Here is a 12,571-nt window from a genome sequence, read left to right on the forward strand (position 1 = left end):
TCGTCCCCTTCTAGGGTGGAGCGCTACATGTCTGCTTTAGCTTTCCTGTTCAAGTTTAACGGGTGGGAAGACTTGACAAAACATTTTTTGGTGAAGCAAACGTTGAAGGGATTCAAGAAGGGCAGGAGGTCTGTGGATACGAGGAGGCCGGTGTCCTATGCCACCCTTCAAGGGTTGGTGGGGTTGTTGAACGAAGTGTGCAGTTCGGCATTTGAGGTAACTTTGTTCTCTGTGGCTTTCGTATGGGCTTTCTTTGGGGCTTTTCGTATTGGCGAATTGGTGAGCGCCAATAGGTCGGGGGCAACGGGTCTCCGGCATGAGGATGTGGTTATCGAACAGGACAAGGTCGTGATTTGGCTCCGGCGCTCGAAGACGGACGTCTTCGGAAAGGGTATGAAAATTGTCCTATCCTCGCTACCAGGGTCCCCGGTGTGCCCGGTGGTGTGTGGGGACATGTTTTTGCAGATTCGCCCGAAGGTTGGTGGTTGCTTCTTGATTCACGAGGATGGGAGAGCGCTGTCGCGCTTTCAGTTCTTGCGAGTCTTCCGCATGGGGTTAACGAGATTGGGCTTGCAGCCCGGACAATTTGGTACGCACTCCTTCCGTATCGGGGCTGCGACTGGGGCGGCGCGTCTCGGGCTAGGGGAGGAGCGGATAAAGCAGATTGGGAGATGGGAATCCATCAGGTTCCGTGCATATGTAAGGCCGGAAAAGTTGGTGTGAATGGAATGTTGTGGATGTGGGAAATGGGTGCTCTGCCGGTTAACTGAATTTGTTTCCTTTCAGGCTTGGTCGCTTGGCTGGTGGGTCACTCGTTTGTCTACTGGGCGGAGAAGAGGGCCGCAGTTCGGAGACAAGGCACACAACTGGGTTTTCTTCTGGACACAGTGGACCTTCGGTGGTTTGGTTTTCGGGGTTTCAGCTGGCAGAGCATAAGTGGGGAGATTTTCGGGATGTTGTCAAGGGGGTTTGCCCCGGATATACTTTTAATTCACGGTGGGGGCAATGACTTAGGTTTGGTCCCCCAGAAGGTGTTGGTCAGGAGAATGAAGAGGGACCTGGATAGGGTACGGGAACTGGTCCCTGGAGTTGCAATAGTGTGGTCTGAGATGGTGCCGCGGTTGAACTGGAGGCATGCCAGGGACCCGGCGGCTGTGGCACGTTGCCGAGGTAAAGTAAATAAGGCCATGTCTGTCTTTATTAGGAGGATAGGGGGGGTCCCAGTGAGGCACTTTGAATTGGACGGCGGGTTGCCCGGATATTTTAGGCGGGATGGTGTGCACCTGTCTGAGGTTGGGTGTGATCTATTAAATTTAGGTTTCCAGGAAGGCATTGCCAAAGCCCTATTTATGTGTGGTGGGGGTCGCTCGAGACATTAAGGGTTCAAGTCTCTTGCTATGGCGGGATAGGGCTTGGGTAATTGGAAGGTAGGAGGAGTATAAATTGGTTAGGCTGGATTAGACTGGAGTGTGAAATGGTTTGTGGGTTCGAGCTCATCGGTGGCTCCGAACCAGGTGGTGTAGGGGGGTCTCGGTGCACCCCTACAGTTAAAAAAGTTATGGATATGGGGCCTCTTTGGTAGGTCATGTGTTATGTGTTATTTGTTATTTATAATGTTATTTATTGTTATTGGGCGGGGTCATTGCCGGGGGTAATTTATGTACGGTGGGGGGTGGGGGTAAATTTACATTATGTGGCAATGACCCCAATTTGTTACCTTGTTTATAATAATAAATAAAGCTGTGGACTTTTATATTCCAACAGAAATACGGTGTCTGTAAGTTATTGGGGGTTGGGGTAAACAGCGCACCTGCCGAATAATCGACTGTGCGCATGTCATGATTTTTTTGATTGGGTAACTAAAAATAATAGATCAGGGTGGTGCAGTAGACATTGCTTACCTAGATTTCAGTAAGGCTTTTGACATTGTTGCAGAGGGCTTATCAATAAACTGCAATATTTAAGTTTGGATTCCAATATTGTTGAATGGGTAAGGCTGTGGCTGAGTGACAGGCAACAGATGGTTGTAGTCAATGGAGCATATTCGAAGAATGGTCTTGTTACCAGTGGGGTACCTCAGGGATTTGTACTTGGACCCATTCTCTTTAATATTTTTATTAGTGATATTGCAGAAGGTCTTGATGGTAAGGTATGTCTTTTTTCTGATGAAAGTTATGTAACAGGGTTGATGTTCCAGGAGGGATAAGAGAAATGGCAAATGATGTAGGTAAACTAGAAAAATGGTCAGAGCTTTGGAAACTGACATTTAATGTGAATAAGTGAAAGATAATGCGTTTTGGATGTAAAAACCCATGGGGCAGAGTATAAAATACTTGATAGAGTCCTAACCTCAACATCTGAGGAAAGGGATTTAGGGATCATTATTTCTGATGACTTAAAGGTAGGCAGACAATGTAATAGAGCAGCAGGAAATGCTAGCAGAATGCTTGGTTGTATAGGGAGAGGTATTAGCAGTAGAAAGAGGGAAGTGCTCATGCCATTGTACAGAGCACTGGTGAGGCCTCACTTGGAGTATTGCATGCAATACTGGAGATTGTATCTTAAGAAGGATATTGATACTTTGGAGAGAGTTCAGAGAAGGGCTTCAAAACTAGTTCATGGATTACACAATAAAACTTACAAGGAAAGGTTAAAGGAACTTAACATGTATAGCTTGGAGGAAAGACGAGACAGGGGGGATATGATAGAAACATTTAAATGCATAAAGGGAACCAACACAGTAAATGAGGGAACTATATTTTAAAGAAGAAAAACTACCACAACAAGAGGACATAGTCTTAAATTAGAGGGGCAAAGGTTTAAAAATAATATCAGAAAGTATTACTTTACTGAGAGGGTAGTGGATGCATGGAACAGCCTTCCAGCTGAAATGGTAGATGTTACCAAATCAGCAAATGCTGATGCCAATAATTGATTATGGGGATGTAGTATATGCACCTGAACCGCAATCCCACATTAATAAACTCAATACATTGAGAACGATTTGTATATCATTTCACTGGGTTGGAATTTCAGTCAGTATGAGTATTTCATAAAGATTGCATCTTTATGAAATACACATTTTGCAGGGGGGTGACAGAACCGCGTTAAGTAAGCATTTCTTTTGAATGGTTCACACCAGGCTTCCCCAAACTCCGGCCCTCCAGATGTTGTTGAACTACAGCCTATCTATTTTATTCCTAGAATCATAAGAGTTGTGGTTCAGCAACATCTGGAGGCCGGAGTTTGGGGAAGCCTGGTTTACACAATAAATTGAATGGAATTGTAAGCAATGTGTTTTTCCATTTTTAATTCTTTTGTTTTTTACTAAACTAGGAAGTGACTGAAAATGTGCTTATTTTATGCTACTTAGCAGTTCCTCTGACAGATACCAACAGTACAAAATCCTGATTTTATTAGACCTACTTTTAATAAATAATTCAGATTAATTGCAAAGGTCAATTAATTATTTGAGCAATTTCTGGTCAGATAAGTACATTTACAATTTAGCGTCAAATATTTTGTTCAGTCTAAAACAAAAAAGGTACATAAGTCCGGCTTTACTGTTAATTTGTATAGTTTAGAATTGACTATGGATTGTCTTTGGCCATTTACAATTTTAGGTGAATTTAAAAGTCATTCTAATAGTACATATCAAATAGAAGTGGTTTTACAAATGTAAAAAGATAGTACATACAAGGAATACTTTTCAAACTAATTGAAATTGCTCTAATTTATTTTAATAAATTGTGAAAGAACATCTAGAGCATAAGTGATAACCTTGTAAGCTGCAATTAATTAATGTTGATGTTCTGATTTTATACAACTTAGCCTACCAAATTTACAACTAAGCAGTTTAGGGAGAAATGCAATTAGTGATGTACCTGTGGTTTCTTTAATTTTGGAAATTCGATGGCATCCATCTCTCAAAGTGCCAAACAGGGGTTCTGCATTTATTGGTGTTTGCATAACAGAAACATTCATTTTGTGACAGGAAGTTTCAGATTGTTGATGTAATTCTGTGTATGATGTCCCATGATTGGGAAGCATGGTTTGTCTTTCATCTGTAGTAATATAGCCACTACCCTTTCCAGAAATATCAGAGAGAATATGCTTAGAGTCCGAGGTACAGAGAGGAGATTCAACCGGGGTTGCACATGAACTGCTACCTGTACTGCAACCTGCATCCACGGATGAACACTGAGAACTTTGAAGAGAAAAATGTCCCTCACTATGAAAAGGTGACATGTTCTTGGCTACATGGTACTCACAAACCCTAGCCACACTTTGCTCAGAGTCTACAAGTTTAGACATGTTATCTGCAGGTGCATCAACAGTTTCAGAGTCACCAAGTTCTTTAGAAGAAATAAAATTTGAACTTGAGCTAAAAATGTCATCTTGCTTAAGACCAGACAGGATTTCTGCATTTATATCTTCCTTGGAATCTGTCTCTAATTTTCCAACGCCAGAGAATCTTGGCAGTGTCTTAACATACACTGTATCTGTTGGTAACTTATCAATTGTTCCTTTTTCAGAAGTGTTGTACCACCTTTGATTGTCTTTCCGAAAAACAGTTCTTTCCAAGTTGAAACTGCCTAGATGTTGACAATCCTTTGAAGGAAGTGTTTCAAATTTAGTTTTCAATTCACTGTCATTTTCTGCTCGTTTGTTCCCATGTTTTTTAACGGTAACGTTGACATCAAAATGGGTTTTTATATCAACATCTGCTAATTTATTTTTTCTCTTACATGAGTATACTAAGGTACCCATGTGCATTTTATTAAAATAATCTGTGACAGATTTTGTTTCCATTGTCTCCGGTTCCATTTCAATATCATCAGAATGAAGGATCTGTTTTGAAGGCACAGCTTTTGATTGTATCTCTCCAGCTTGTCGACTCATTAAGGAAGGTGTTGGTTTGGTAGGCATATTTGCACTTTGATTCTTGACAACAGAAAACTCAGTTTGCTCCTCAGCTAGAGATTGGTAAGCTTCGTTAGACAAAATTGTACGTGTTGAATTTTCTGTATGCTTCTGTGCTGTAGCTAGTTCAGAACTCTCAGTCATTTCTGAGGAGTTTGTTTCATTACCAGAATCAGATGATGACTCAGGACTATATGCTCTTAAGATTGTTACACCTGTATGCCACAAGAAAGAGGAGCATATTAATGGCAAATGCACTTATATACATTTCTAATTTTCTTAATTTTGCCTATAATAAAAATGCAATAAATGGTAGATCCAATAAAAAAAAAAAAATGGATGGATGGATTTTACATGACTCATGGCAAATTACAAAAATAAATAAATATATGTGATGATTAAAATGGATGGAATGGTAGGTATTCTAGGCTAATGAATAAAGGTTACAATGGTAAAATAACCTGATGTGTCATCTGTATGGCTTTGCTCGGAAACAGTCAAGTCTTGCAAGGCTTGGAGGTTGGAAACAACAGTTTCTTCTAATATTGTTTCAGACTTATCATCCGTGTTTGTTGGAACAGCATCAATAAGCGAAACAGGGATATCATCATTTGACATGTTGGTTGTCACTCCAGCAGCTCCTTTAAAAGTCACAGACTGATTCTGGCAGTCCTCTTCATCAGAACTATCTCTGAAGCCAGGAGGAGGGGCAGCAATAGCCATGTTCAATGAATGCAGCAAAAAATCATCTTCATTATCATCCCCTTCAGGTGGTGGAAGTGAAGTCAGATCTATGATGTCATCACTGGATCCTGACATGCTCAGGATATCAGTTCTACTGTCCTCTGAAACTACAGCATCTTCCTCACAACTGGCATCATCTTCGTCCTCAACATCATCCGTGTTTTCAGAATAACAGATATCATGTAACAAGGGCTCCTCTATACATTCTGTGGCGCCAAATATTTTGCCATCACTAGATATATTTGCATAAACCGCATTAGCAGCAAAATGGATGCTTTCACTATCTGAAGACAAATCCAAGTCTTTAATATCATTGGCATTATTTAAAAATATTACGTTTTGTTTATCTATCATTTCAGGACTTTCATCCAGCAATCTTTCGTAGCCAAGAGTCTGAGGATTTATGGCATCCAAGGTGTGATCTCCAAATATGAAAGAGACTTTTGCACTCCTAGGAGAATCCTCTGCTGTCATAGTGTGTTCCAGTCCTGAGATCGATAATATTGATGGCTGGTTTACACTAAGGCTGTTTTCAAGATCTAAGTGCTCACACTGTTTGGTTAACTGCTGATCAAGTTCACCTGAATTAAATGTAGTCTCTATGTACAGATTCCGATGGTCTTTGTGACACAGTGGACTTTCCAAAACATCTGTGTTTCTCTGCTTCAAATCTGTAAACATGTTGGGAGCTTCTTGAGTTTCCTCAAAAGCAAAAATCGTTGATTTTGGTAAATAATTCCAGTCACATTCATGGTAACTATGCTTGACTCGGAGTTCATTTACTATAATATAAATTAAAAAATAATACATTACTGACAATTGCTGTAAACTCATTTGAACTGAATATAACAACTGAATAAAATATTAAGTATTATATAACCATACTAATTCTAAAACAAGTGCTTCATTTTGTTTCTATATATTCATATATAATTTTATCTGTAAAATCCAACATAGATGAAAAAAAATACCTGTTTCTCGATTTGCTGTATATTTGTTAGCTACATTAAATATTGATCGTCTGGAATCCACTAGTAATCGATAATAGCCTGCTGTTAAACAGGCAAGATTCATGGCATCCGATGACTCCATGAGTAGAATTATAGGCTGTTAAAAATTAGAAAAGCAGAACGTGTTTTAAGTGCATTACTTTACATATTTTTGATCAACACACGTTTGATGTAAAAAATTATTATTTTAAAATGTACTCTATATGATAAATATTATATGTTAATGAGATAGACAAAAGGATAAAAAAAAGAATCAGCGCTAATACACCAAACTAAAAGATATATATAAAATTTAGAGTAGGCAACACACCTTAAAACATAAGGCTCCCTCTAAGCCTTATAAACAACAGGGATAAATCAAACCGGAAAAAGGTAGTGCCAGAAATTATAAAAACAGAGGTGTGTTATAACATATACATATACATATATATATATATATATATATATATATATATATATATATATATACAAATAAGTTCAATAACCAAACACTAACAAAAAAAATAAATACTTTTTCAGTTATCAGTTAAGCAGATAGACTGTAGGGGTGTGAGGCAACTAGGATAGCAAAAGTAAGAAAAGTAAGTGCTGATATTCTTGTGAAAATTATCCAGAAATGCTACCTCAGCATAATGCTTTAGTGCTGCGAGATGTGCTGGCTGTGAGTCCTGGGCAATCTTTAACCCCTTAAGGACACATGACATGTGTGACATGTCATGATTCCCTTTTATTCCAGAAGTTTGGTCCTTAAGGGGTTAAATGTGTCTGTTGGGCTCTGACAAAAAGCCATAAACTCTTATATTTGAACTTTCTTATATTTGAAATTTCTTTTGCTTTTTATTTGTTCGTCCTCGTATATATATATATATATATATATATATATATATATATATATATATATATATAATTCCAAAATAGAAATGGCTGCTCTCCGGTCTTTAAAAATAAATATTAAAAGGTATCAAATAGACCTATTTAATTACATAAAACCACACACTTATATAAATACAACTAGTTGTTGTCTCGTTATTTTTGACCATGAAGAAAGTCCCGAACGGGGAATGAAACGTTGGTCGTTATGTTAAACTTTATTCAATAAAATTTTATTTTTATAGACCGGAGAGCAGCCATTTCTATTTTGGAATTGTATCATATGGAGCCCTGGTAGATTCAACCGGCAGTGAAGTGGTTAAAGCGTGAGTGCAGGGGATTTTTGCATTTTTATATATATATATATATATGAGGACTAGTGATGTCGCGAACATAAAATTTTCGGTTCGCGAATGGCGAACGCGAATTTCCGCAAATGTTCGCGAATGGGCGGACCGGGCGAACCGCCATAGACTTCAATAGGCAGGCGAATTTTAAAACCCACAGGGACTCTTTCTGGCCACAATAGTGATGGAAAAGTTGTTTCAAGGGGACTAACACCTGGACTGTGGCATGCCGGAGGGGGATCCATGGCAAAACTCCCATGGAAAATGACATAGTTGATGCAGAGTCTGGTTTTAATCCATAAAGGGCATAAATCACCTAACATTCCTAAATTGTTTGGAATAACCTGCTTTAAAACATCAGGTATGATGTTGTATCGATCAGGTAGTGTAAGGGTTACGCCCGCTTCACAGTGACAGACCAAACTCCCCGTTTAACGCACCGCAAACAACCGCAAACAGTCCATTTGCACAACCGCAAACTCCCCATTTGCACAAGGTTGGATACCAAGCTAGCCATGTCCCGTTCCTTGTCCTCACTGATGTCATTGAAGGTCTCTTCCTCCACCCAGCCACGTACAACACCAAGGGTCCCCGAAAGGTGACAACAAGCCCCCTGTATTTTTTTTAAATGTACACTACTGTTACACCAGATATGAGTTGCACTGGTGTGACACTGTGCCCTGGCAGGCCCTGAAACGCACACGTGTGAAGGAAACTGACTGCTATTATTTCACAGTCAAATTTCTAGTTTTTTTTTAATGTACACTATTGTTACACCAGTGATTGGCCCACGTCATGCCTACACCCCCAAAACGTTCGTGTGTGGGGGTGCTGGAATGACGTGGGCCAATGGGAGCCTTGTAGCGGAGCGGCAGGGGTTAATCCAAGGGCTCTCCGCTGGTACTCAGGATTCATCACACAGAAGGCAGGGCACAAAGCATAATTCCCATTCCCAAGGACCACACGACACATAGCCTGGGAGTCAACTGACAATTTTTATTCACGGCTCCAGGAGTTAACTGTCAACTGTCAACTTTTAAATGTTCTGCAATGCAGTAATAGCAAGACATATACAAGGGAAAACCATCACAGTACATATGGGAGACACAAAATATAAAACCAAACCTCTGAATACTCAGGGGACATGGCACTTAGTGGCGATGTCCCGCCACATATCTCACCCTTGTCCACTCCTGGCAGCCACAGCCTGACTCACACGGGTCAGCTGGCTGCTGCCCCGTGTGGACACAGTCTTTTAGTGCCATGTCCCTCTCCATGTCTTCCTCCATTAATTCTATTATATTACATTTACTGCCCCCCTCTCCATGTCTTCCTCCCTTAATTCTATTATATTACATTTACTTCCCCTTTCCAATAGTCCTTGTATTACACACATTATCTCTGTATTACACACTGTATCTCTGTATTACACACAGTATCCCTGCATTACACACTGTATCCCTGTATTATACTCAGTATCCCTGTATTACACACAGTATCTCTATATTACACACAGTATCCCTGTATTACACTCAGTACCTCTGTATTAGACACTGTATCCCTGTATTACACACAGTATCCCTCTATTACACTCAGTATCTCTGTATTACACACAGTATCCCTGTATTACACACTGTATCCCTGTATTACACTCAGTATCTCTATATTACACACAGTATCCCTGTATTACACTGAGTATCTCTGTATTACACACTGTATCCCTGTATTACACACAGTATCCCTGTATTACACTCAGTATATCTATATTACACACAGTATCCCTGTATTACACTCAGTATCTCTGTATTACACACAGTATCCCTGTATTACACACTGTATCCCTGTATTACACTCAGTATCGCTGTATTACACACAGTATCTCTATATTACACACATTATCCCTGTATTACACACAGTATCCCTGTATTACACTCAGTATCTCTGTATTACACACAGTATCTCTATATTACACACAGTATCCCTGTAATACACACAGTATCCCTGTATTACACTCAGTATCTCTGTATTACACACAGTATCTCTGTATTACACACAGTATCCCTGTATTACACACAGTATCCCTGTATTACACACAGTATATCTATATTACACTCAGTATCCCTGTATTACACACAGTCTCACTGTATTACACTCAGTATCTCTATATTACACTCAGTATCTCTATATTACACACAGTATCCCTGTATTACACACAGTATCCCTGTATTACACACAGTATCCATGTATTACACTCAGTATCTCTGTATTACACACAGTATCTCTATATTACACACAGTATCCCTGTATTACACTCAGTATCTCTGTATTACACACAGTATCTCTACATTACACTCAGGTTACTGGCTATGGGAGGATAATGTGTAATAAACACAAGTTACTGGCTATGGGGTATAATGTATAATAAACACAGGTTACTGGCTATGGGGGGATAATGTATAAAAAAACAGGTTACTGGCTATGGGGGATAATGTATAATAAACACAGGTTACTGGCTATGGAGGATAATGTATAATAAACACACACACAAAAAAAAAAAGAATGCAGCTTCAGAATTAATCTAAATTTTATGGCAAGACAGGAGGCTTCATATTTTCTTTATCTTTCTTTACTGAACCTCCCAGCAGCAAAGGAACAGTTAACAGTAATGTAAAAAGTTCAACCAATCAGATAGTATAACAGTATTATATGATGTCATCAAACTCCTCCCATATCCTCTTTCTTTGCTGCTTGCCTCCCAGGTGAGTCTACTCCAATTATATTGCTGTATCATTTAACCTTTAATACACTATTTCAATTAAAAAATGTATTACAATGGTCACATACCTTTAACACTTTATTCACTTATCACTTTAACAACACTTTCTGTGGAAACATTTATGCTCTATTTATGTAATTTCATTCTATTCAATCTTGAACTACTTTTTCAATTTCCTATTAAACTTTATTTAGGTTTCCCCTTTAAATCGCAGGAGGTTTTTCCTCCTGCGACTCATTACTGCTTTTTACTATTCTCAGTTTCGCGCCCTCGCGTTACCCCGCCTGTTCGCATCAGCACTTAGCAAGTGCATTGTTTCCCGCCCTTTTGCTGACGGCGGCCATTTTATTCGCGTTCCAGTCACCAGAGCAGCGATCAACTCGCCTGACTTCGGATCTGGTAAGTACTATTTTCCTCTTCTGTTTATAGCACCTTAAAGTGCTAATACCTTAATTTCTTTTAGTGATTTTTCCCCCCTTTTATTTCCTTCTCAGGATTTTTTCCAACACCTGCTGTATTATCATTGTTGTTACTAAATAAAGCAAGGCTTTGTGGGTGACCCCCACCATTTTATTATCTGCCACTTCATTATATTGAGTGTCTTTAATATCAATTCCTAAGGTGTTTTTAACACCAATATTACTGTTAAGGGTGACCCCCTTATACAAATACACTATAATTAAAGTGATACAACACTTTAATATCAATTCTTAAGGTGTTTTAACACCAATATTACTGTTAAGGGTGACCCCCTTATACAAATGCACTATAATTAAAGTGATACAACACTTTAATATCAATTCTTAAGGTGTTTTAACACCAATATTACTGTTAAGGGTGACCCCCCTTATACAAATTCACTATAATTAAAGTGATACAACACTTTAATATCAATTCTTAAGGTGTTTTAACACCAATATTACTGTTAAGGGTGATCCCCTTATACAAATACACTATAATTAAGTGATACAACACTTTATTACTACTCAGTGGTGAACCCCACTGTCTATGGTTAAAATTAAGTGGTTAACCCCACTGTTTACTATCATAGTGGTACAACCCACTTGTGTATATTTTAGTGGACAACCCCACTAAATATTGAGTGCCGCCTACGTATTAAACTACCAAATATTTTGGGTGACCCCCATCTATACTCTGAAATAATTTTGGGTGAACCCCATTCAACTCCATTCTTTCAAATTAATATACTTAACTGTTTGGAAAATGCTCTAAGACATACCATGTCTGACAATAATGAGCCCGCTATATCCCAGGTATTCAGAGCCTGGTTGGTTTCAACCATTGCAGATTCCATCCCCAAGGCATTAGCAGCCTTTCATGAGAAGACTTCGGCCGAAGTCACCCCTACTGCACGTCAACTCTCTGATTCCGAGGACTCTCAACCCTCGGATTAGGAGGTTACACGCAAACGCCCCTGGAAAGGGGAAAGTAGGTCTGCGGGCAAGGGCAAGGCTCCTGCCAAGTCCCAAAAATTGATTGCCACTCGCCCCGTTCAAGCTAACTTTAACCCCTTAGAGGGTCTACATCCCACACGTTAGACGGGGTTGACGATTATTTCCTTGGATATTCTGATGAGGACCCCTCGGCGAATGCGCTAGGGGATACCCCATCGGAATTTGTCAAGGAAACCTTTCTCACACATAAAGATCTAGATGCTATACTACCTAATCAAAAGGACCCGATTGAGACATCCTTCTGGATGCTTCGGGTGTCTCTTTATTTGACCCCAGGGTCATCAGACACCCACGGTCGGCAAAATGGGCTCCACCAGAGCACATTTCCAACTTTTGTAAAATGTGGTTATGCAAACCACTGGACAAAGAAATTAGGGCAAAACTCAGAGCCGAGTGCCCTTGACCGACCATTCCAAACAAGGTAGC

General features: G+C 39.5%; 1 protein-coding gene across 1 annotated transcript in view; it reads right to left on the reverse strand.

The window, feature by feature from the left end:
- FRMPD4 (FERM and PDZ domain containing 4) overlaps positions 1–12,571 on the reverse strand; it is a 541,249-nt gene that overhangs the window by 13,261 nt on the left and 515,417 nt on the right. The window contains exons 14-16 of the mRNA XM_063457824.1: positions 6,639–6,774; positions 5,385–6,449; positions 3,885–5,138 (exon numbers count right to left, since the gene is read on the reverse strand). Coding sequence (XP_063313894.1) covers positions 3,885–5,138; positions 5,385–6,449; positions 6,639–6,774 — 2,455 coding nt within the window. The remainder of the gene's footprint in view (positions 1–3,884; positions 5,139–5,384; positions 6,450–6,638; positions 6,775–12,571) is intronic.

Source organism: Pelobates fuscus, chromosome 1, assembly GCF_036172605.1.
Source record: "Pelobates fuscus isolate aPelFus1 chromosome 1, aPelFus1.pri, whole genome shotgun sequence".
Lineage (NCBI taxonomy): Eukaryota > Metazoa > Chordata > Amphibia > Anura > Pelobatidae > Pelobates > Pelobates fuscus.